This window comes from Rattus rattus, chromosome 13 (genome assembly GCF_011064425.1).
Source record: "Rattus rattus isolate New Zealand chromosome 13, Rrattus_CSIRO_v1, whole genome shotgun sequence".
NCBI lineage: Eukaryota > Metazoa > Chordata > Mammalia > Rodentia > Muridae > Rattus > Rattus rattus.
In genome coordinates, this window is record NC_046166.1 from 32,506,037 (window position 1) to 32,533,717 (window position 27,681).

The 27,681-nt window shown below is 34.8% G+C and overlaps 1 protein-coding gene across 2 annotated transcripts in view; it reads left to right on the forward strand.

Annotated features, from left to right (window-relative positions):
- Positions 1-27,681, forward strand: part of Glra3 (glycine receptor alpha 3) — a 251,344-nt gene that overhangs the window by 140,524 nt on the left and 83,139 nt on the right. For both annotated transcript variants that reach the window (XM_032918805.1, XM_032918806.1), the window contains exon 4: positions 15,939-16,162. In XM_032918805.1, the coding sequence (XP_032774696.1) occupies positions 15,939-16,162 (224 nt within the window). The remainder of the gene's footprint in view (positions 1-15,938; positions 16,163-27,681) is intronic.

A 27,681-nucleotide genomic window follows, 5' to 3' on the forward strand; every position in this document is an offset into this window, starting at 1 on the left:
CTTTAATGTTAAATGTAACGGCAAAGGCATACATCACTTAATTTAATTCACTTCTCTCTGAATTTGCAATAAAGACCTATGTAAATCTCTTTAGAAGCACATAACTATTATCCACTAGAACAGTTAAACACTTTCTGTTGTTCATCAGATCCCAGGATCTCATGAACAGTTCGAGGGATTCATTTCAAACTGTTTACTTAGAGAAGGTGATATGCTGAAATAATTCACTGCACAATGTCGTTCCTACCTCTAAATAACAAATAGGAACTAAAATTGGAGATCAGGTTCTCTAAAATGATTGGCGACAACCAAAACGTGTTACTTTTATGTCAATTAGTGTTAAGTATTTGGCAAGCGGTTTCCATTGGTCCTTAGCTACTGACAGAATGTAGCTGATACAGAAGGCAAAACTAACCATGAAGCACTGTTGAACCAACCTCCTGACATTTTTCAATGGCTGGGACCTGGCAGTTCCAGTCTGTTTACCAAAATATCAATTGGTCTGACTTTGTACCAAAAGGGTTCAAAACAAGCCAGGGAGACAAAAACACAGCTCTGTACTCCTATGTCTTGTAAAAAGCAGCACATATAGAAAAGAGGTTAAAAAGTACTTGTTACTCAAAGCATCAATAGGAAATGAGAGGCTCATACTGAACAGAGTCTCCCTTTCTTTCTCCCTCTCTCTATCTCTCTGAAAAAACCTTTAGTGCATGGAGATTAGGTTTGCATTCAATGTAAAAGAGAACAGTTTGCTTTAACTCTCTTCAAGGAGGCTTGAAAGCATAACCCTTTTGCTCTATGGAGAACATACAAAATAAGTTCAGTAGCACATTAGTGTTGTAATCTGGAGAATCTTTTATAAATTATTTTTTACTTGTGGAATATTGCCAACCATCCAGATATTAGCTAAATCACAAGACAAATAATCCTGTCACAAAGGAATATTAAAGGACTCAATCAGCAAAAATGAGCTTCTTAACATATCTATCGATATTAAATAGATACATCAAGTATTCACAAATAATTCACTGGCAACCTTCACTTGTGACCTCATTTACTTTATCAGTTGAATTGAATGTAACATTATTTTTATCTCTGAGACAGGAAATACACCTGGAAATGTGCCACTCTCTTCATTCCCCAGACCTAGGAACAAGAAAGTATTCTTCCCTTTTCTCAATATTGCTCTGACTGTGTCTCTCTTCCTGTTCTCTCTCTCTCTCTCTCTCTCTCTCTCTCTCTCTCTCTCTCTCTCTCTCTCTCTCTCTCTCTCTCTCTCTCACTTTTGTTCTCACAAAGAAACCTTGCTTGAGGAGTCTACCAGAGCTCTTTTCAAACTCCAATCTGAGCCAACAGGATAAAGACTTAACCCCACTGCTCTGGTGTAGGTCTTCCTTCGCCTTGGGTTTCGTTTTCACATTCCCCTGCTCTCTACTGCCATTTCTTATGTGCACAGCTCCTCTTGTAATTTCTGCTCACTAATTTTTTTCAATGATAATTTGTTGAATTACAGCATATCAAACATTTTAAATAAACATTTAGAAAAACATCCACGACAGACAAAATCTTCACCTTTAAATGTATTTTACCCTTTATTCTATTGTAAGTAGCTACCAGGATAATTGCTATCCTTTATCCAATGCACCATGAAATTAAAATTATTAATCAATACTTAACAGCAGACATGAAAAGAGAAACAAATACATTTTCCATCTCCTCTTTGCTTTTTTACCTAGGATGATGGTTCCTAAGTGCTATTTTTTTTTTCATTAAACCTACCTATAGAACCCTTTTACACACTTTTCCCCTTAATTTCCCTCCTTATGAAAATTTAACACTTTATCTACAATGCATATTTATTTATCTATGATGAATATTTCAGAAAGGGATGATTCTTCTCAACCACCAAGAATCACATTTCTGCTCCCTTGAGAATATTTGTCCTTGAAAAATTGAATAATCAAAATTACATATTTGATAATTGTAGTTATTGTTTTGGTGGTCCTGGCACCAAATTCACAGTCTTACCATGCTGGGAATATATATTCCCAGAGTATATATTTATATGGTATTTAGGAGTACAGTTAGTACAATTAGTCTATCTCTGTTTAATAATACATAGGATGAGCAAAACAGGAAATAATCTGAGAAAAATGTAACATGGTATTTTTTTCACATATTTGCAAAGTTACTAATACATGAAAGTCAAATTACATTCTGCCTTTTATTATTATAATGATGTATCTGGTCCAGATGTTATTTTTCATACTTTACATGTGTGTATGTATGCAAATAGACATCTGCATTAATTAAAGATACATTCATACTTATCTCAGACTTATTTCCCCTACTGCTGAAAGGAATTCATTTATAGTCTGAGATATTTTGTGCTTTTATTTAACTGATCCTAACATTATTGAATCTTATTTTTTCACTATATAGTAAAACTGTTCTCAAAAATTTTCTGCAAACTTCATTCTTCATGGTCCCTCTTCAAATGGCAAATTGGTTGGGTAAGGTTTGTTTTAATTGGATATTTTATTTATTTACATTTCTTTTTTTTATGTGCAAGTTCTTTTTTTTTTTTTATTAACTTGAGTATTATTTATATACATTTCAAGCGTTATTGCCTTTCCCGGTTTCCAGGCAAACATCCCCCTCCCCCCTCCCCTTCTTTATGGGTGTTCCCCTTCCCATCCTCCCCCCCTTGCCCCCTCTCCCCAACAATCTAGTTCACTGGGGGTTCAGTCTTAGCAGGAGCCAGGGCTTCCCCTTCCACTTGTGCTCTTACTAGGATATTCATTGCTACCTATGAGGTCAGAGTCCAGGGTCAGTCCATGTATAGTCTTTAGGTAGTGGCTTAGTCCCTGGAAGCTCTGGTTGCTTGGCATTGTTGTACATATGGGGTCTCGAGACCCTTCAAGCTCTTCCAGTTCTTTCTCTGATTCCTTCAACGGGGGTCCTATTCTCAATTCAGTCGTTTGCTGCTGGTATACGCCTCTGTGTTTGCTGTATTCTGGCTGTGTCTCTCTCGGGAGAGATCTACATCCGGCTCCTGTCGGCCTGCACTTCTTAGCTTCATCCATCTTGTCTAATTGGATGGCTGTATATGTATGGGCCACATATGGGGCAGGCTCTGAATGGGTGTTCCTTCTGTGTCTGTTTTAATCTTTGCCTCTCTCTTCCCTGCCAAGGGTATTCTTGTTCCCCTTTTAAAGAAGGAGTGAAGCATTCAAATTTTGATCATCCGTCTTGAGTTTCATTTGTTCTAGGCATCTAGGGTAAATCAAGCATTTGGGCTAATAGCCACTTATCAATGAGTGCATACCATGTGTGTTTTTCTGTGATTGGTTACCTCACTCAGGATGATATTTTCCAGTTCCGACCATTTGCCTACAAATTTCATAAAGTCATTGTTTTTGATAGCGGAGTAATATTCCATTGTGTAGATGTACCACATTTTCTGTATCCATTCCTCTGTTGAAGGGCATCTGGGTTCTTTCCAGCTTCTGGCTATTATAAATAAGGCTGCGATGAACATAGTGGAGCACGTGTCTTTTTTATATGTTGGGGCATCTTTTAGGTATATGCCCAAGAGAGGTATAGCTGGATCCTCAGGCAGTTCAATGTCCAATTTTCTGAGGAACCTCCAGACTGATTTCCAGAATGGTTGTACCAGTCTGCAACCCCACCAACAATGGAGGAGTGTTCCTCTTTCTCCGCATCCTTGCCAGCATCTGCTGTCACCTGAGTTTTTGATCTTAGCCATTCTCACTGGTGTGAAGTGAAATCTCAGGGTTGTTTTGATTTGCATTTCCCTGATGACTAAAGATGTTGAACATTTCTTTAGGTGTTTCTCAGCCATTCAGCATTCCTCAGCTGTGAATTCTTTGTTTAGCTCTGAACCCCATTTTTTAATAGGGTTATTTGTCTCCCCTGCGGTCTAACTTCTTGAGTTCTTTGTATATTTTGGATATAAGGCCTCTATCTGTTGTAGGATTGGTAAAGATCTTTTCCCAATCTGTTGGTTGCCATTTTGTCCTAACCACAGTGTCCTTTGCCTTACAGAAGCTTTGCAGTCTTATAAGATCCCATTTGTCGATTCTTGATCTTAGAGCATAAGCCATTGGTGTTTTGTTCAGGAAATTTTTTCCAGTGCCCATGTGTTCCAGATGCTTCCCTAGTTTTTCTTCTATTAGTTCTAACTTTGTTTTTATAAGTTATAAATTTTGCTAAGAAACTGACATTGATGTATCTGGGTTATGAGTCTTTGGTCTGGGATGTTTTAAAGTTTTATTTAGAAGCTCTGTGAACAACTAGAAAATAAACTCATATCTCATTAAATTTCTAATTTAATAATAACCTGGACCAATTGTTTTGTAGGCCCCCTTATTCATTCAATTATCTATCTGATACAAAGATGAAATTTTACAGAAAACCAAAGGGAAGATAACAATTTTCTTGGTTAGGAAGCTGATAAGCCAAAATTGAATCACTGTGTTCAGTGTCTTTGTGCATATTGACAATGAGTTTGCTTGATTCAGTTGGCAATAGAACAATTCTTTGTTCAGAGTTTTAATTAGCTATTTTTGAGAAATAAGATTTGAATTATTTAATTTGTATCATAAGTCTGAATTAGTCTACTTTCCTTCTACTCAAAACAAGAAAGTGGAAACAAAACAAAATTTTTAAAAATGAAACAAAAGAGACATTATTTTTAAAAAAAATTGCCATGAGTATAGAATCATCACCCATTATAAAAGCTGAATAACTATTTTATTTGGATGCGGGCAATCTACTTTTGCAATCTTCTTTCCTTTATGGGACTTCTATTTCTCATTACTTACCAGGGCTAAATTATTTGCCCTTGACAATTTTTAGTACCCTGGTCTTGGAGAATTGTGTTCTAAAACTTAATTCATTCTGGAGAATTCATCCATTGAAGGTAGTTTTATTGCCTCTACTCTTCAAATCTTATTTCTCAAAATAGCTTATTAAAGCTCTGAACAATGCATTCTTCTAAACCAAATGAATTAAGAAAGCCCCTGGTCAATATGCACATAAACCCTTAACCCACTGATTCAATCTTAGCTACTCAGCTTCCTAGCAAAGAATATTGTCTTCCTATTTTTTGTGTTAAAATAAAAAAATGTTGAGATGATTTTTTACTTTGTCACACGTAGTTTTGGTTATTGCTCTGTTACTATTTTTTAAATCACCAATTACATAAAGCGTGCTAGAGAATTTATACATATTAGCAATCATCCTTTGTATCTGATAAAAAAAATAGATGCTTTCATTCAAGCTGAAGAAATATCCTGAAGTATGAGTTTACTTAATATTGTTTAAAAATCAGTTCTTCTTAGAAGTCACAAAAGCACTGTAAGAAAATATCATTCTAAACTGCTCAGCAAAGACTGCTGGAATACTTTGTCATCACTACTAAAAAAAGTTTTTTTCTCAACAAAATTGCTTCCAAGTGAGCAAGAAATGATCCTCTATAAGTGAGAAAAACATGTTGCAGGGTCCTTTCCACTTGGTGTTAATAAAGGTTACACAGTGACCCCCATGAGTGGGATAGACACAGTACCTGACAGAAAACAATCTGCTTCCTCAAAGGGCACCTTGCTTTTGAGACAACATCACTTGCAAAAGGCAGTACATTGTGTAGCATACTGAGTTAATTTTTGGCCTAAAGGAAAATGGCAAGATCTCAGGTATAATGCTTGCCTGTCATGTGACACTAGTAAAGTGACCTAATACTCTCAATCTCTGGGAATTTAGTCAGTTAAAATAGCTTTTCTGTAATGAAAGTGATCAAGTACAAATACTAAGCTAATTGTAGAGAAAAAATTAATATATCAGTAGATTCAGAAGTAGATCAGGACAAAACTATGATCTAGACATGGAATAATGGTACTTAGGTTTCTCCACTTCAGCACCAGGTTGGTGTTAAGTCTGTCCTAGGTCTTATGTTCGATTGTAGTCTACTAACATGCTTACATTGTATACAAATAAAAGATGAGAGAGATTACCAGGTACAAGTATGAAAAATGAAAACATACCACAGTTTGGCAACTTATCTTTACTTATCATGACGCCTTACATTCAACTATAATAGATTTTATATATATATAAATATATATATTATATATATATTAATAAATATATATAATCACAGATTATTATATATATAATCTGTGGATTTGAGAGTTACAAAGGGGAACATGGAAGGGGATTAAGGGAAGAATAGGAAGCAGAAAATGTCATATTTTAAATACAAAAAATATATATAAAAATATCTACAAATTATAAAGTATTGCTAATAGTATTATCTACCCAGGATACAAAATATGTAAAGATTCATTACAACTCCCCTTTAGTTCTGCTCCGTTTTGTTAGATTGTTTATATACCATTTAGGTATCATTAAATTCTAGAAATAAATTTAAGCATTTACTTCATTTTACTCAGAAGCAGCAAACATTTTGTCTGTTATTCTCACAAAGTATGTAAGTAAGGCTGAAACATTCAATATGTTTTCTAAAAGGAAGTTAATTCCATTGCATCTGTATGGTACACTGAGCAGACTCCACATAGCTTCTTGGCCACTCTCCAAATCAATAAACAGCTTCTAAAGAATTATATGAATTACTCAGAAGAACAGCAAATGCAAAACAATTCAATTTTGTCTTGAACAATGTTTAACTCTCTAAAACTTTTGCAAAATGGAAAAATGTTTCTGAATCTTCAGCGTGTAATACCACATAGAAAATGGCGTATGCCATATAAACTCTCATTAACTATAAAATTCCAGTGGACAATAAATGAATTAAAATTTAGAAATGTAATTAATATTGTATATTTTAAATTAAGCCAGTAGTGTTCTAAGCTATTTAAAATATTCAAAATAATCATTAGAATGTTTTATTTATGTGTTCAAATTCTATTTACAACAAAAAATGTTTGCCAATAATATCTATTTTTCTGTCCATGTTTACTAAACTGTGTGTTTCCCCCTAATGCAAAGCTGCTGTATTAATAGAACACTGATGTTGTGAAGGAAAGTGTGAATAGTATATATGCCAAAATAATAAGATTAAGCTTTGAAAATATGCATGTATATAACAAAACCTAGATACTTAAATGCTTTGTGTGTATGTATACATGTATGTATGTATGTATGTACGTATGTATGAAGCCAGATATTAACTTGAGCATCATTTTCCTTGCGCTGCCCATATTGATTTTAGAATAAAATTCTCTAATGAACCAGGAGCTTGCTGAGTAGAGTAGTCTGGTTGGTCAGTGAGCCTCGGTGATCTACCTGTGTCCCCTGGAATCACTGGAATTGAAAGTATGTATCACCAAGTATGTACATTTAAGAAATGTAAATTTGAAGAGCAGAACTCAGTTTTTCTTGCTTATGCCTACAAGTGATTTACAGACTCATATAGTTCCCTGGAATTAGATAAATATCTTTAAAGTAGAATATTTTGAAGTAAAGAATATTGGCTTACATAATTTTATTCCTAATTTTTATGTTACATAGACTCAGAAGAAACAATTGGCTAGTTATTTATAAAATAATAATCTCAAATTACATATGGCATTAAATTAAAACCTAATTGCTCAAATAGGATAGTGACACTTTGTTAAACATTGCCACCATTAAATTTGTTAGTGATAAAGATAGATCAAACTGGAAATTGCTTACATGCTTAAATAGAATCCTGAATCTTCTCAGCATAATTATGTTTTCTTTAAATTAATAATTAATTTGTTATTTATTTACATCCCAAGCACCTCTCCCTTCCAGTACCCCCATTACTGAGACATTCTAGTCATCCTCTATCCCCCATCCCCATCTCTGAGTGGGGACCACTGTGCTATCTCTCCACCGTGGTGCACCGAGTCTCTGTCAATTCTTTCCCACTGAGGCCAGACAAAGCAGCATTGTTGGGGAACAGATATCACAGTCAGGCCGTAGTTTTAGAAAGAACCTCAATTCCAGTTGTTAGAGGATCAACATAGAGATTGAGGTGCATATCTGCTGTATATGTCCCTGGGCCTTATTCCAGTGTGTTCTTTAGTTGATAGCTCAGTTTTTGGGAGCTCTCAGAAGTCCAAGTTAGCTGACTCTGTTGGTCATCCTGTGGGGTTCCCATCTCCTTCAAGGCCTTCAATCTTTCCCCTGACTCTTCTGTAAGAATCCCAACATCCATCTACTATTTGGCTGTGGGTATCTGCATCTGTTTCAATAAGCCGCTGAAAAAAGCCTCTCAGAGGAAAGTCATGCTAGGCTCCCTGTCTACAAGCGTAAGAGGGTATCACTAATAACTCCAGAGAATCAAATAACCCTATTAAAATGAGGTACGAACTAAACAAAGAATTCTCAACTGAGGAATATCTAATGACTGAGAAGCACCTAAAGAAATGTTCAACATCCTTAGTCATCAGGGAAATGCAAATCAAAATAACCCTGAGATTCCACTTCACACAAGTCAAAATGGCTAAGATCAAAAACTCAGGCGTCAACAGATGCTGGTGAGGATGTAAAGAAAGAGGAATACTCCTCCATTGTTGGTGGGATTGCAAACTGGAACAACCTCTCTGGAAATCAGTCTGGATATTCCTCAGAAAATTGGACATAGTACTAGCTGAGGAGTCAGCTATACCACTCCTGGGCATATACCCAAAAGACACTCCAACATAGAACAAGGACACATGCTCCTCTATGTTCATAGAAGCCTTACTTATAATAGCCAGAAGCTGGAAAGAACCTGATGTCCCTCAACAGGGGAATGGATACAGAAAATGTGGTACACCTACAAAATGGAGTACTACTCAACTATTAAAAACAATGACTTCATGAAATTCATAGGCAAATGGATGGAACTAGAAAATATCCTGAGTGAGGTAACCCAAACACAAAAAAAAACACATATGGTATACACTCACTGATAAGTGGATATTAGCCCAAAAGCTCAAGTTACCTAAGATACAATCCACAGACTACATGAAGCTGAAGAAGGACAACGACCAAAGTGCAGATGATTCAGTCCTTCTTAGAAGGGGAAACAAAAATATTCATAGGAGGAGATACGGAGACAAAATTTGGAGCAGAAACTGAAGGAAAGGCCATCCAGAGACTGCCCTTCTGGGGATCCAGCCCAAATAAATACAGGCACTAAACCCAGGCAATATGGCTGATGCTAAGAAATGTATGCTGACAGGAGCCTGATATAGCTGTCTCCTGAGAGGCTCTGCCAGAACATGACAAATACAGAGTTGGATGCTCCCAGCCAACCACTGAACTGAGAATGGGTTCCCCACTGGAGAAGTTAGAGAATAGATTAAAGGTTCTGAAGGGGTTTGCAACCCCATAAAAACAATAACCAACCAAAATTCCAAGGGACAAAACCATCATCGAAAGAGTACACATAAACAAAACTATGGCTCCAGCTCATATGTAGCAGAGGATGGCCTTGTTGGGCACCAATGGGAGGAGAAGCCCTTGGTTCTGCCAAGGCTTGACTCCCCATTGTAGGAGAATGTCAGGGCAGAGAGGTGGGAAGGGGTGGGTGGACGGGTGGAGGAACACCCTCATAGAAGAAGGGGGAGGGGGGATTGAATACAGGAATCCTGGAAAGGGGAAACATTTGAAATATAAATTAAAAAACCCAATGAAAAATTAATTTCAGAAATTGGTGCTTGCCCACCGAATGGGTTTCAAGTTGGGCCAATTATTGGGTGGCCATTCCTTAAATCTTTTCTACCTTTTTCCCTGAATTTCTATTAGACAGAACAAATTTTGGGTTGAAAGTTTTGTGTGTGGGTTGGTGTCCTTATTCCTCTATTGGGAGATTCTGCCTGGCTATAGGGGGTGGCCTCTTCAGGTTTCATATCTCCACTTTCAGGCCTCTTGGCTAAGGTCATCTACATTGACTCCTGGGAGTCTCCCCCATCTCAGGTCTCTGGAACTTTCTAAAAATTCTACCCACTTCTGGACCACTGCAGCTGCAGGATTCCATTCATTCTCCTAGCCCTTTCCATCTCTCTCTCTTTGTTCTCCTCACGCCTACCCCATTTCCTTTCCTACTTCCATCCAATTCCCTCCCTTGCTCTGCCTTCTAAGACTATTGTTCTCCCTTCTGAGTGTGATTCAACATTCTTGCTTGGGCCTTCTCTCTTGTTTAATTTCTTTGGGTCTATGGAATGTATCATGGGTATTTTGTGCTTTATGGTTAATATCCTCTTATCAGTGAGTATATACCATGTATGTCCCTTTTGGTCAGGGTTACCTTACTCAGGAGCATATACTCCTCAAAAATTGGAAAATCTAAACAAAATGGATGATTTTATAGCCATATACCACTTACCAAAGTTAAATCAAAATCAGGTAAGCTATCGCATCATTCCCATAACCCCTGAGGAAATAGAAGCAATCATCATAAATCTCCCAAACAAAAGCAAAAACAAACAGCAACAACAAGAAAAAAGCCCAGGATCAGACGGTTTTAGTGTAGAATTCTACGAAACTTTTAAAGAGCTAATGCCAACAGTCCTCAAACTATTCCACAATATAGAAACAAAGGGAACACTACCTAATTCATTCCTTGAGGCCACAGTTACCCTGATATGTAAACCACACAAAGACTCTACAGAGATAGAGAGCTTCAGAACAATTGTGCTTATGAACATCATCAACACAAAAATACTCAATAAAAATCTCACAAATTCAAACCAGAAACGCATCAAAAACATCATCCACCATGATCAAGTAAGCTTCATCCCAAGTAAGCAGGGATGGTTCAATATATGAAAATCCATCAATGTAATGCACCATATAAACCAACTCAAAGAAAAAAAATCCCATGATAATCTCATTACATGCTGCAAACACCTTGTAAAATGTAACACTTGAAAAGATCCAGGACTTGAAGAAATCAGGGGTTCAAGACACATAATGGAACATAATAAAATCAATATACAGCAAGTCTATAGCCACCATCAAATTAAGTGGAGAAATCTGAAGCAATCCCACTAAATTTGGGAACATGATAAGGCTGCCCAGTGTTTCCCTATCTATTCAGTATAGTATTTGAAGTTTATCTTCTAAAGCAGGTAAACTTATGTTTGATATAAGTACATTTCATCAGATGGTTCTCATCTTTTATGATGATTGTAGTTTATGATGGGTTACATATACAATCTATGCACTCATACATATGTAGTAAACATGTATGTTCATGAACATTGTGATATCATATACAAAATTTACATATAAATATCTTTCAATTATTAAAACGTTAATATCTTTGGAAAAGTTTTTCAACTTCAGATAGAATTCTCCCAATAAGATACTTTAATTCTTACTAAATTAAGCATGATCTCTGTTTACTTAAACTTACAGATCTTATAAATATTGTACAAAGTGAAGGAAGCTACATGCAAAGAGTCACATATTGTATCATTCAGATGAACCAAAGTTCCCAGTGCTCCTGAGTCTGCAAATTTTGAAATCAGAGTACTGATTATCAATGGTTGAAAGCAGAGAATAAAGACTGCACAATGGGTAATAATTTCCCTCCTGGGTGACAAAAATAATCTGGAACTGAATAGTTATTATTATTATACAATATTATCAAAGTAGTAAATGCCACTAATGGTTAACACTGTGTTCATCTAACACTATATTTTAAACAATTATTGCATATATCATAGCTTACAAAAGATATTTCAGAAAATACATTGGTTGGAAGGTCTTCAAAAATATGTTTAGTGATGGCCCTATCCATTTGTAAAGTACCAAGTGCCTTTTACTATTTGAATTACATTTTCTGATGGAGAAAGGTACTTGTTTAATGGAAGTCCCAAATTGACAAGCAGATCAGGCTCACATAATATTAAATATATATTGCAAATGAATGGCATGCAGCAGTGGTTGTGTTCTTTGTAACATGCAAATTATGATTCCCATCAAGATATAATATAGCTAAGTATAATAACTTGTTCTTAAGTTGTAGTGATCAGACATCCAAGTGAAGATTTGGGCCCAATATAGAGAATATCAGTAGTAGCAAGATTTCTATATCTAGGATGCCTAAATAAGGATTGTTGCTTTGTTTTCCTATTTGGAATAACATAATATTAAACAGTGGGTAGAAGCATAGTGATTGAAGTTGTTTTTATTCCTACCCACCAGTCTATTGGCACAATTGGCTGTGATAATGTTTGCAGCCTGTTTTCCAGAATAATGTAAAGAAGGAAGACAATTAGACACATGGTGTGCAAATAAAAAGAATTGAACAAGAATGAAAGTGGATGTGTGTGGTAGAAGATGGTGGGGATGTGTGGATTGATGTAATGTAATATACCTTTCAACCAAACAGCATGGGTACTATTACTTTTCACTGATATCCAGTAGCTACTAGAAATACTGGATGTGTGCTAGTGTTCCTCTGAAAAAACAAGACTGAAATTAACAGAATGAGAATTGAAATAAAACTCTAAATTTTTTCAGCATGCTCACAAAAATGTTTTTCCCTTTTCAACAATTCTGACACACCAGTGTAAGGAATAAATGGTGTTCTTGATCTGTGACTCTAACTCTTAACTACACAAAGAAGTTACTGAATGATAAAAATTATATATCTCCATCCATTTAATATATTTTATGTTCTAACTAATACTTCTTACATTATCTGATTTTAGAATTGGTACAAAACTATTCCTTTATAGTTTTTGGTAATTTATAAATGATTCTGACCTTCTCAAAGAGAATAAACATATGGATAATGATGAGAAACTCACATGGTGTTTTGGAATAACCTTTTAAAGATTCCAAATAGTTAATATAAAATGATTTTCTTCCCTATTGGTTTAGTAACTGAAGAATGAATAAGGCTTTTTCAATGGGCCATTATTTCAGAATCAGTGGTCCCAGACAATCAGCTTCCCTATGGATGCTCCTGGAGCAGATGGTGCAGGCAACATGGGGATATTACAGAGAAAGTGCTAGAGGCAATTATATCACAACTGAATATTAGTGTTTGTTCTTGCTTTGTGATGCACACTTATACTATGAAGTGCTTCAAATTTCAAAGACTCTAGAAAATTAAATTAGTTGAATATTGGAGAGAGTTATTAATTATAATTTCATTGACAAATAATGATTTTCTGTTTACTTGTTAACTCTGCAAGCAACTTTGCCTAGGACCCTTAAAAACAGGAATTCTGGATCATTTTTCAATATGTCTATGATTTTTTTCTACCTTTTATTCAAGTCACATACCCTTTCTAATTACAATCAGAATTCTACTATTAGAAACATCTTAAAAGTATACAAATATATGCACACGTATGCATAATGCAAATTAACTTGACATTATGCATAAAATCTATGTAATCCCAAGGTTGAACAAATATCATGATGGAGAGGGAATATGCACCCAAGTTCCCATCCCTAGCTGAGAAGTTACCTACAATTGATAGCTGCTGGAAGGAGTTTTTAAAAGTGTAAGTAGCTCATGGTATTTGGAAACGTGCCAGTGGAAGACCATACACTCAAGAATATATGGACAGCACAAATTGGAATTTATGGGATAAATAAAAAGACAGAAGTATCTTCCTCCACATTGGTTCTCAAGTGAAAAACATGAAAAGTGACAGAATATATACCTGCTACCCTCTACCGGCCTCTGTATACACAAGCACACACACACTCACACACACAGACAGACACACACAGAGGTATGTATACACTCAATATAGGTGCATAAATTATATAACTTTAAAAAAATAAAGTGTGTGTGTACAAAAGCTATAGGTAACAGAGTATGCTCTTATCCCTGGGTAAAAAAAATAAAATTAATTAGAACAGTTTCCATGTTAAAATTAATAATAATAATAAAAAGAGGACACAAAATTTGGTGCAAAGGGAGGGATGATGGATCTTGGAGATTTAAGAGTTGGGGTTAATATGTTCCAAAAAATTTAGAAAATTCTTAAAGGATTTATATTGCTATGTGTCACACATTTAGTAGTGCTCATATTCTTTTTTGAGATGATAAAGTACAACCACAAGAAGAGGCAGAGGAAGATACAGGGAACACTTAGCAGGCAGAGGGCGGAACATCTGGTATGTAAGTTTAGTTTAAGTTAGAGACTAACTTATTAGTATTAGCACCAAATCCTGACCAGAAGGACATATGTATTTTCAGTATTCAAAGCAAAGGCTGGATTTAATTTGCCTAAAAGACAATGTCTGAGAGATTGGAAGACCCTTTTATAGCTTGCTTATTAGATATTAAAGAAATAAGAAAACGGGCAGGCTTTTGTATTCTCTGAATATTGCCAACATTTTCTGGATAACTGAAACTTTCTTCAAACATACTTAAATCACATTTAATCAGGTCTATAGATTTAACCTTTGCAAAAATGTAAGGAAAAAACTAATAATGAAAAAGTTCACAAGATGTGGCCTTCTCCTGTATACCTATAATTTTTTTCACATGGGAGTTGGAGACACAAGGATTAGCAGCTCAAGATTATCCTGAACTGCATAGTAAGTGGGAGGCCAACTTGAGACTCTGGCATAAAAAGACAAAGAAAACAAAGAAAATGTTGAATAATATTTTATATACTTTGTATACACAACCCCCACCACATACACAGACACACATGCATGCAACCATGCACGCCCACACTAAGCTAAACTTATGTTGAAAACATTGACTCTTCCTTAAAATAATCTTTAAAATGTATAGTTGGAAAATGTCACTATCATAATGAAGTAATTTCTAGGATTAGCCATTATTATTCTTTTAGTACTCACAGATCATCTTTGGTTTTTTCCTCAATAAAGTATTTTAGAGGACTTGTCATATTTTAAAAGAGTTTAATATTAAACAATATTAAATAGTAAATAGGTATATAATGCCACATATGGGTCCACACATATTTAATTCCAGGACTTGTGATACAGAGACAGAATCTTTATGAGTTCTGAACCACCTTGGTCTACATAATGAGTTTGAGGCCTACTTACCAAGATGGCATAGTGAGACTTTATCTTAAAAAGCAAAATTAAAATTGTGTACTAAATTATAGAAAAACATATTCATGGCTATTTTCTTTTTTATTATTGGATATATTTCTTTATTTACAATTCAAATGTTATTCCCTTTCCCACTTTCGTGTCCACAAGTCCCCTTTCCCCTCCCCTCCCTCATAAGGGTGCACCCCATCCATCCCCCCTTACCACCATCACCCTGGACATTCTCCTACACTGGGGGGGGGGTCCAGCCTTGGCAGGACCAGGGGCTTCTCCTTCCACTGGTGCCCAACAAGGCCATCCTCTGCTACATATGCAGTTGAAACCATGGATCAGTCCATGTATAGTCTTTGGGTAATGCTTTAGTCCCTGGAAGCTCTGGTTGGTTGGCATTGTTGATCATGGCTATTTTCTAGCATAGAGAGCTTTCAAAAATTACTTTTAACCCTGTCAGACATGATTCTAAAAATAAGTGTAATGGAGAAAACATTTGGCTTCAAATGTGTAACCACTATTTAATATTTTACTATGACAAACCAGGAAAGTAACATTTGACAAGAAGAAAAAAGTGTGATAAAAGGTCCTTTTATATGGTCTTTTTTTGGAAAGCTTGTGGGCATAAAAGACACAGTTGAAACAACAAAGCATTCCTGCATCTGTAGTTTTTCCATCATTTACATGTTCCATAGTGCTCCATATTGTAAGTGGTCAAGCTATAGTGACATTATACTTCTTAAAACTTATTTATCTATCTCCTCCTCCTTCCCTCCCCTCCCTCCCCCTCCCCCTCCTCCCTCCTTCCCTCCCCCTTCTCCCTCCTTCTCTCCCTTCCTCCTCCCCCCTCCCTTTCCCTCCCCCTCCTGTCTCTCTCTCTCACTCAGGATTACAGAGTAAACATTTTCCTTCGTCAGAAGTGGAATGATCCTCGCCTTGCATACAGTGAATACCCTGATGATTCATTAGACCTCGACCCATCCATGTTGGACTCCATATGGAAACCTGACTTGTTCTTTGCTAATGAGAAGGGGGCTAACTTCCACGAAGTCACCACCGATAACAAGCTGCTAAGAATTTTCAAAAATGGAAATGTTCTTTATTCAATAAGGTAAGCACAGACTTAAATGGTCAATTTTAGTAACATACGGTATTGTGGGTTTGGCTTTTCTTTGCTTTCTTTATAGTTATGTAGTTTTGAAATTTTGGGGGTAACTTATCATTGTTTGCCTTGAGTTGTGGTAGTATATGATATTCCAAATTTATCTAATCAATAGCAGTCTTAATCAGCAGTCACGATGGGAATTCCAAAAGTCCATCTTAACATGTCAGTAATGATTGCTAAAACAAGCAAGTTGGCGGCATTCACGATGGCAATTGAAAGACATCTGGGAAGCATATCGAGGCTCTAAAATTTATTCAACTTTAGTATGTCAGTAGATATCAAATAGGTACAGGTTGAGCAAAAAGGGAAAAGTGGTATTTACAGGAATATACTTAACAGCTTCACATTTAAAATGACTTCTAAAATATATGAGTTATTGTTTCAAAAGTATTCTACATTTATTTTCTTGGCTGTGATAAACAAAATGTCAGGGGCAGTATTCATGCCATCTTTCTCATGAGAAAAATGCTATGCTGAAACTAGCGTGCTTGTTGTTGAAATAGTTGTATTAACAGGAGCGTGTTTTCAGATATAAAGAAAATTAGACATGTTTAAGCTTTAAGAATAAAATTAACTCTCATTCTCAGTTTGTTCTTGTTAATTATTTTTTCATAAAGAACAGAAGTCTTGGATCTTCATCTTATCTTTATAATGTTAAAGGTGTTTCAATTTTTACCAAGTTGTAGAATAAATACAGAAAATGAATTTAATCTTATGCCATAGTTATTTTAAAAACTTTTCTGCAAAGGGGTTTTCCAAAAGTGTTTTGTTCTATATTTACTTCTCATAACTATATCCTATTGTACTCTGATGGCTATTCATATTTTCCTATTTCATGTGCCTGTTGTTTCTTTTAATACATTATTTTAAAGTGCCTACTATCAACTGGCAATTTCTACAGATTTCTAAATACCTGTGAGTCTTCTGAATTTCTGTGAGTCTCATGATGTAAATAAAGTGCTGATTGTTTTCTAATTAAGACATTTCCTATATAGAAGAATAGCTACATGGTGAGCCCTTCCTGGACAAAAGAGTTCTAAAATATTTTAGAAATTTGTCAAAATAAATAATCAGAAAAGCAAGAATTTAAGCACTGTGAAATTGTGTCAGAAAAATATTTTCCTATTTTACTAAATACAAATGAAAGCACTGGACACAATGCATATAATAAACTAAAAAGCACATTCGAGATGGATGAAGCAGATAAGCTCACCATGAACTCTGAAGTCTAAGGACCATGCAACATTTACAATTCCTGATTTTTTTATTTTTGAAGTTATATATCCCAGACTTAGAAATGAAGAAGCTATCAACACAGAAGCACCAATAGGTGTTGACAAAATAAAAAGCTTATTTTCTCTAGCTAGTCTAGCTAGGAAAGCAACACTCTAGCAAGAGAAAAAACTTAACCCCTTTCAGCAGTCCAGCCAAACAGTGAACAAAAATGAGAACAACAAAATGTGACACTGCTTCGGGCCATCTTGAAGCCAACAGGCTCAGGAGGCGAACCTAGGCTTCCAATCTTGAAGGGTCACAATGAATTATCTTATTTTGTAAGTAGAGTCAGGGTCAGAAAGAAAAAAAAAGAGTTAGGTCAACATTTAATGGCCCAGCTTGTGATCACCATCCCAGACTAAAGCATTTTCAAAGATTCCAATATAGAGCTACCTTCCTCCATCAAAAACCAATCCTTCTTCTGTGCTTATGTAGTATCAGATGAGTTTAACTGAAACTCAAGATGAGTGTGCACACCACTATTTGGTAATAAGGCCACCCTATCCATGGTGTCAGTGAGTGTAATTAAGACTATTCACTCACAGGTCAATATCATGTTGGCTAGAAAAAGCTTGACTTCTACTTCTATTGGAAGTAATCAAGTAGCAACCTTCCCTTTTGTTCTGATATGGTAGTGTTAATAGATCTATGCCTATACTTTAGTCAAAATTCAAGTATTATATAAAATACCAGAAAAGTCACATAAAGGAAGAAAAGGAAAATTAATGTCAAGCATTACTATGGCATGGACATTAAATATTAAATGAGTTTTAACCATGGTAAAATTTTCTCAATAAGCAAATTATGTGCTTGACTTAAATAAAAAATGTAAAGGGTCAACAAAAAAAGTATAACTTTAACATCAAAAAATAGTATCCTTCAAAAAGTAAAGTGAAAGGGAAGTTTGCATTGATGAAAGAAGCTGTAGGAATTTATTACAAGTAAATTTATTCTTAGAGTCTAGTAAAAAAGTTTCCTATCAGAAATAAATAGTAAAAGAAGGAGCAAGGTTTAAATATATCTTTTATTTGGCTGATGAAATTGTTGTCTCAGATGCTTAATGCTGAATAAGCTCTTCCTTTCTAGTTCTTTCTGAACTATGGCTGGCTGGTTCAAATCAGTTGTGCTGGCCCAAACCACTCTCCAAGCTGACTGATTCAAACTGGCTTCTCTTAGTTTCTGATTGAATTGCTCTGCTTGGCATCAAACTAACTCTTTACATATGTTCTAATTTTCTGACTCCTACTCATTCTCTGACTCACTGAGTCTTCACCTGTGTCTAGCTTGTTCTCTCTGTATCTGTATCTGTAAAACTACCTAGTAAAAACTGCCTCAAACTCCAGGAACTGAACTGCCAAAAACTACACTACACTGTACTCCCTCTTAAAGCACTGATGCAACTGAACTAACTGATTAGAGCTCAGAGATCGGCATGCTTCTATCTCCAGAGTGCTGGGATTAAAGGCATGAACCATCACACATGGAACTAAGCTTTTCTTTCCCTAAAACTTGATCTATAACAGGTTGACCTACTTGCCTCTGTCTCCTGGGATTAAACACATATCTGTATTCCAGGCAGACCACATAGATCTAGAAGGTCTTTAGACATGATCCCTTTCTAGAGCTGTCAATTGCTGCATTAAAATTCCTCTACAAAAATGGAATTTAAAAAATACAAACTAAACAGAAAAATAAAAAAATAAAAAAGCAAATACATAGTTTTCTTCCTTCTTATTCTGAGTTTATTAAATTATATCAACAAGGAACTAAAGTTATAACTGATGCAGAAAGATAATATAAATAACAAATGAGATATGTACAGAAAATACACTTTAACATGTCAATGGCGAGTCTCAACATATATCAGGTTCTTGTTTTTGTAACGAACAGAAATTAGTAATGCTGATGATATTTAGTGTTAATTCAGTGGATATATGTTGGCAAAATGATTTGTTTAGATGTGATGAGATTCATATGTACCTTAATTTTGTAATTTTATTTCTAAGACTCCAAATTACTTACATAGCTTGTGTGCATTAAATTTGCACACAAAGGTACCTCTTGTGGCAACAACAACAAAATATTATCAATAAGGACATGAGTAAATAGTCAGAGATACAGCTTAGTAGTTAAGAGAGTTCGGTGCTCCTCCAAATGACCTTGATCTGATTCCCAACACCCACTTGGTGGCTCACAGTCATCTGCAACTTCAATTCCAGTAGGTCCAACAACTTCATCTAGCTTTCATGAGCACTAGACCAGGGAAACATTTTATGCTTATATTAATTTAAAATAATTATACATGTATAAGTATAATTACATACATATAATATATATACTTTCAGGGCATGGAGTAAACCCTTTTTAAAAAGTTATACATTTAAAAGAGAGCAAACTGAAAATACATAAATATATATGGGAGACTTTAGATGAAGGAAAAGGATATAAATTATGTAATTACATAGATGTATATATATCAGTAATATATGTAATATTTACATTTATATTTATGTATTTATGTATGTATCAATGTATTAGTGCTGGGAGGTAAACAGACTGGTCCAGGGCTTACTAGTCAGTCAGCCTAGCCTACTTAATGAGTTGTAGGCCAAAAGAAGATGAAGGAAGAAAAGGAAGGATAAAGTAAAGGAGAATGTTATCTGAGGCCTTAGGAAAACAAACAACTAGTACTTTAGCCTCCACAAAACTACACTCACAATTACTTATATACTCATATGCACACATATATGCAAAAATGCAAAAGTTAAATAATTAAAAACAAATTAGTGAGAGTTATGATTGTGATTTTGCTTATTCTAGTGGCATTTAACCATTGTAAGATTATTATACAATAGACTAATCACTTGTTTAAGATAAATATGGGCTTAGCAGTCCACAGCACTGCCAGTTGTGTTGAAGCACAGTTACATGTATTACACATACTAGATTTCAATTAGATATGCCATATATTAATAGGCTTATTGAAATGCATTCTATAGTATTTACACAATGATCTATCCAGAGTGCCTTTCTTAAAATTTAACCCCATGTTAAATAATGTGTGACTATGTGTAGATCTCTTTGTAAGAACTTTGGAAGGAAATACATAATTGAGTAAAATAATCAGCTATAAAAATGAGTGGTAGAATTTAATAAAGAACTATCAATCTTACCCTAAGTAACTTTATGTTATTTGAATTTTAAACACTGAGCTATGGATTACTCAGAAAACAAATACATATAGTATGTGACAGATTCCATTAATTTACTCCTGTCATACCTGACTTCTCTGGATTGTAGACTCATGGTGATTTTCAATAAATCCATCATAGGTTATACATTTAACAAGTTTAATTCCTTCCAACTAATTTAAAACTCTTATTTGCTAATATGGTTTCATCGGACAGTGCTTGCAATAACCAGAATGTCAAAAATGTACCTTTGTCAATTAACATTTTCCTGATAAAAGTGTTAACTCGTCTATATAACACTTTTGTGATAGAGGTTAAATTTAAAAAAAAGTAAAAGATGAAGAAGCACCAGAGTTGGGGAGATGGTTCAATAGGGAAAGATGCTTGATGCCAAACCTAGGAGACTGAGTTTAAACCCCAATGTAGAAAAAGATAACGGACTACTGCATGCAAGCTTTCCTTCACACATGTGCTATGGGCTGTCCATTTGCATGTGTGTATATGCACATGCACAAATTAATTAATTAATTAACTGAAATTATACACACACACACACACACACACACACACACACACACACACACACCTCACTGGGTACAATGGAAACATCATTCTTTGCAAATTTAAAATGTGCAGATTATTTCATTTAACAGAACTGAAATATGGCATGTGTGTAGGAATCTGTGTGTGTGTGTGTGTGTGTGTGCGCGCGCATGTGTGTATCTCTGTGTGTGCATCTGAGTATTGAATATATCCACTATGATTATGTGTACTTATTTACATATGAATTTTATGGAAGTTAGTGTGCCTCTGTGTGTGTGCATCTGAGTGTGAAATATATACACTATGATTATATGTGTTTGTTTACATGTAAATTTTATTGGAGTTGGAAAATGTCAACATAAAGAACTATGTGTGGGAGCTAGCAAGATAGCTCAGTGTGTTGAGGCACATTCTACAATGCCTGAAGACATGAATTTTGTTCATGACTCAATACTAAGAGAAAAGGACCAACTGTCTTCTTCTTGTAGTCTGGCTTTTACATGTGCACATGATAAATACAAGTGGGACCCTCCCATAAATACCTAAAAAGAATTCAGGAAAACATAAATAAACGGGGTTGAAAGTTAAAGATGCATTTGGAAATAAAGAAGCAAAAAGTAAATATAGAAAACCAAAAGCAAGCTCTCACATCACATTCCCATACATTAATAAACTGAGCATGTTTCCAAAACATGTCAGGAAGAGAACCCTAAGGATAATAGGTAACTCCCATATAATACCTTGAAAAGCTTAAAATCATAAAAAGGTCATTTCCATTCTGACCAGATTTATCCAATAAAACAGATATTAAAAGTAAAGGGAAAAAAGGTCAAGTATATAAAGAAGATTACATGATTTTTAGACCGAAACAATTTCTCCAGTTGAAATTCATCATGCTAAAAGTATCAACATTTATTTAAAAGAGAACTTCAGTATAATTATCAAGACATTGTTATTGTATCCACTGTAAATGGCCTCCAATCCCCAATAAAAAGTTTTGGATTTTTCTGAAAACCTCATAGACACTACCTCAGGAAGATTTCCAGGCAAATGGTCGGAATGTATTCTCAAATTTTTTCAACTAAATGGTTTATATTTATAGATAGGGCTGTATAAAAGAAACCTTTCTTTGCTAACATTTAGAGAAAAGTTCATCGTGGACAGAATGGGATTCAGAATGCACATTCTTTTATTTTCATGACTCAATACTAGTTTGAATTTAGATAAAAACAGAAGTCCTTTTTCCCCACATTGGTTAAAAAGCCTTTCCTGTATCCTGGATCAAATGATCAAATGAAAAATAACATTTATTTAAAAAGAGAACTTGGAGTTGATTTGGAATGTTTTTGGATATCTCTCTTTCGTACAGGACTTTGGAAATCTTCAAATCATCATCTTTATCTTTTGTTAGAGAAAACAAGAAGTAAGTACAAATGAAAATAATTTTGTTCAGTTTTCAAATTTCAAATATCAGTTTCTTTGTTAGGTGTTTGTTCAGTTTTCAAATGGAGATCTGGCTTCACCCAATTGTTTAACGAAGGCAGAAGGTTCTGGAAACTTCAACCAAGTGAACTTGAGCAATCATCCGTATTCCCTGTTAAGTCTCACTGAAGCCATTAATTGAGCTGAATAAAACAGAGCAATGGCACTGGGACACAGGAAGCCAAAATGAACAGACATTAAATCAACAACAGACAAGTGCTGAGAGCAGTGTCTAAGAAGCTGGGAAATGAGTGTGAAAACTTAGACAGAAACATCAGAACATGAGACAAAGTGGGAGAACAACAGAAGGCATGAAATAATTAACATCTAACTTAAAGGAATTATAGGCAAAACAGACTTTAGAAAATGCAGGATAGCAAAGAACAAAAATGAAAAAAGAAGAGAAGACAAGAAGTATGGACGTAGAGTTTTAGGAACATCAGTGAATCTCCCCATCCTGATTTCCTCATCCAGGCTCTACAATCAATGATGATTTTCTTCCCATTAACCATGTATAAAATGATACTTCCAAAAATAAAATAATAGAGGCATTGATACTTTGTAATAGCAAGCAGTGAGGAAAAATATGTAAAATAAAGGAAACTTCCAAGTAAGTAGAATCAAAGTGTCACACACACACACACACACAGAGAAAGAGATAGATAGAGAGAGAGAGAGATCACATATAGAAACACATACACACATAAAAAAGATGCACACCACACACCATGCTCACAAACATACATACTCATACCAAAGTTACACACATACACATATCTATTCACATACATACACACTATATCCATACATCCATACACATACAACATACATTTATACACACCAAATCCACAGACACATACACATACCACACATGCAAACATACTCACGCATACCAAAGATACATGCATTTATACACATACACACATCACATATACACATACCATACATACATATACATACACACATTCATGCACGCACACACACACATACACACACACACAAGCAAAAACACAAACCAAACACGTAAATCCGCATCACACACATATACCACATACATAAACTCACACATGTTTACATACCACGTACACTCACATATGTTTGCATACCACACACACACACATATATGCACACGACCACATATACAAATACACACACACACAAGCAGATAACTGACGGAAGATGTAGAACCTGGATATCAGGACAGAAATCTAAATCTGAGTTGAAAGGCAGAGCAGACAAAAAGGAAGAATTTTCATTGAAATGGCACAGACAGATACCCTGCCATCCACTTAAAACATTTTAGTAGCAGGGAGACAGAGTAACAGCAGTAAGAATATAAATCTATGAAGATAACCATCAACATTAATAAATGTAGGACATTTATTAATATCAAAAAAAGAAAACACTATGCAAGAACAGTAATTATGCAATTTACCAACCTTAACACAAACATTAATTACAGACTCCTAACATAATTGTGGGATATTTGTCTATCAACAAGTAAGTCTGTAGATTGGTGGTTAGTTAAGTATGCATAGATTATAAGATTTTGAAAAAGACTTGTATATCCTTTGTAAGACATTAAACAATTTCAACTATTAATTCTATAATAACATATTATATATTAATATAAATAATATAGAAATGACTGGAAAAAGTCTAACACTGAAGAAATAGAACTGAGAAAGGAATGGGTGGAAAAATGATGTGCATTTAAAAAATATATTTTTAAATGTATTATATATATATATGCATGTAAATATATATATGCATCACATTGTGCCAGTGGCCTGCAAAAGTAGAAGAATGTGTCAGATGTCTAGAGTTATGAATAGCTACAAGGTACCATGTAGATTCTGGAATCAAACACAGAGACTTTGAAAGAGTAGCAAGTGGTTTTAATAACTGACCTAACTCTTCAGCCTTAGTGGGACTACAGTTTTTGTTTTTTGTTTTATTTTATGATTATATATGTGGATTAAACTAAAAACATTTAAGTAAATTGCTTTTTGGATGAAGGGTTTGAAGTCAGACATTTGCCTCAAGATTAAGTCTCAAATTTTATTTTTATCCTGCTATTAAAATCAACCTTTCCCTGTTTTATGGTTGCTGAAAACACAAAATTCCTGAGTCGGAAATAATGAGATTTATTATTACAGGAAAGCAAGCAGCAAGAATACTTATCGCATCTCCCCAAATCTCCCTGGACCAATGCAATGTCTTTAGATGAATAAAAATGTACAGCCAGTTATAGGTGACTCTGGAAGAGAGAGCTTGGAGAACACACTATTTTTAGAGCAAACTTCAAACAAGCCTTCCCTTTTTCCAAGTGAACAATATAATTCCATGTCAGAATGTTTGCAGAGTGTTTAATCCTTAGACACGATACAGGTAAAATGCTGGCAGGGCTCTTAATCTTAGTATGCTCAGCAAGAGAAATGGAGAGAACAAGAGGCCCAGTAAGACTAAATACACTTTCTAGCCCTCGTTTTTACTGTTATGATTACTAGCTATGATTTAAGATAAGGCTCTTCTCTGTTAAAAAAAAAAAAAAACTCATTTCTCTTCTGTATATGAAAACAATAATATTAACTTAATCAAGCTAAAAATAATGAATGTGAAATGCTTAGCAGGGTGTTAGGTATATAATAGGCACTAGAGATTTTACTTTTATCTTTCCAAAACATAAAACGTGACGAAGAAACATAAGTAAGGCCTTTGACCAAGTTCACCAATCAATACTGAACACTTTCAGAAGGTCCTACGTAAAACTAAGTCTTGCAATATGTAATCAGGAGTGACAATATCCTCCTCAGAAATTAGAGAAGCACATCAGAGCTAGGTAAAAATTAAGTATTGTCTACTGTAATAGCATACAAACCACATTGTGTCTGATACTGCAGAAGCTTCCCTTTAAAATTGAATGACAAAAACATTGAATTCAAAAGTATTACTCTCAAATTAGTGATTATGGTTTCAATTTTTATTTGAGCTATGTAAAATTTGCAAAAAGAAATATCAGGTCTTACAATACAAGGCTATATTCAAAAAGACTGAAAAGTCTTGATGAAAAGGATGATTTTTTTTTTAGACAGATACCATGTACGAAAGTTAAATTAAGATCAGGTGTACTGTCTAAACAGTCCCACAACCCCTAAGGAAATAGAAGCAGTCATTAAAGGTCCCAACCAAAAACCAAACAAAACAAAACAAAACACAAAAAGAAAAAAAGAAAAAAAACAAAACATGCACAAATGGGTTTAGTGCAGAATTCTGTACCAGAACTTTAAAGAAGAGTTAATACCAATACTCCACAAACTCTTCAAACTTTTCCACAAGAGAGAAACAGAAGGAACAATATGTTCTATGAAGCCACAGTTACTCTATACCTAAACCACACAAAGACCCAGCAAAGAAAGAGAACATACGACAAATTTCTCTTATGAATATTGATGCAAAGTTCCTCTATGAAATTCTTGCAAACTGAATACAAGAACACATCAAAACCACCATTTCCCATGATTCATGGCAGCAATGCAGGATTGGTTCAATATACAAAAATTACAAAAATGCAGTAATATAATCCACTATGTAAACAGATTCAAAGAAAAAAAATACATGATCATCTCATTAGATGTTGAAAAAGCCTTGGACAAAATACAACACCCCTTTATGTTAAAAGTTTTGGAGAGGTCAGGAATTCAAGGCGTATACGTGATAAAAGCAATATACAGAAAACTGACAGCCAACATCAAATTAAATGGAAACTTGAAGCAAACCCATTAAAATCAGGGTCACGCTAAGGGTGTCCACTTTCTCCTTATTTATTCAATGTAGTACAAGAAATTCTAATTCTAGAGAACAATTAGACAAAAGGAGGTCAAAGTAATACAAATTGGAAAGAAAGAAGTCAAGATATCACCATTTGTCAATTATATGATAGTATGCATAGGCAACTAAAAATTCTACCAGAGAATACCTAAAACTGAAAAACAACTTCAACAATGTAGCTTGATATAATTTTAACTCAAAGAAATCAGTAGCTTTCCTCTATACAATAGATAAATGGGCTGAGAAAGAAATTAGGTAAACAACACCCTTCACAATAGTCACAAATAATGTAAAATATCTTGGTGTAATTTTAACCATGCAAGTGAAAGATCTGTTTGACAAAAACTTCGAAACCCTGAAGAAAGAAGTCGAAAAAGACCTCAGAAGATAGAAAGATTTCTCCTGCTCACGGATCAGTAGAATTAACTTTGTAAAAATGGTCATTTTAACAAAAACAATCTACAGATTCAATGCAATTCCCTCAAAATTCCAAAACAATTCTTCACAGACATGGAGAGAGCAATTCTTTGCTTCATATGGAATGACAAAAGACCTTGGGTAGTGGAAATAATTCTCAATAGTAAAAGAACCTCTGGGGGATTTCACCATCCGTGACTTCAACCTATACTACTGAGAAGCAATAGTGACGAAAGGAGAAAAAAAGAAAGAAAGAAAACCATGATATTGGTTCAGACACAGACAGGTATATCAATGAAATAGAATTGAAGACCTAGAAATAAAACCACACACCTATGGACACTTGATCTTTGACAAGCAAAAATCATACAGTAGGAAAAAAGACAACATCTTCAACAAATGGTGCTGCTTCAACTGGCAGTGCACATGCAAAAGAATGCAAATTCAACCATTTTTAATTCCTTGCACAAAGCTCAAATCTAAGTGGATCAAGAACCTCCACATAAAACCAGATACACTGAATCTAACAGAAGAGAAAGTAAGAAAGAACCTTGAACACATCAGCACAAGGGAAATTTTACTGAACAGAACACCAATGGCTCAGGATCTAAGATTAACAATTTACAATTGGGATTTCTGAAACTGAAACTTTTCCGTAAGGCAAGGACACTGTAAATAGGCCAAAATGGCAACCAACAGATTGGGAAAAAGTCTTTACTAACCCTA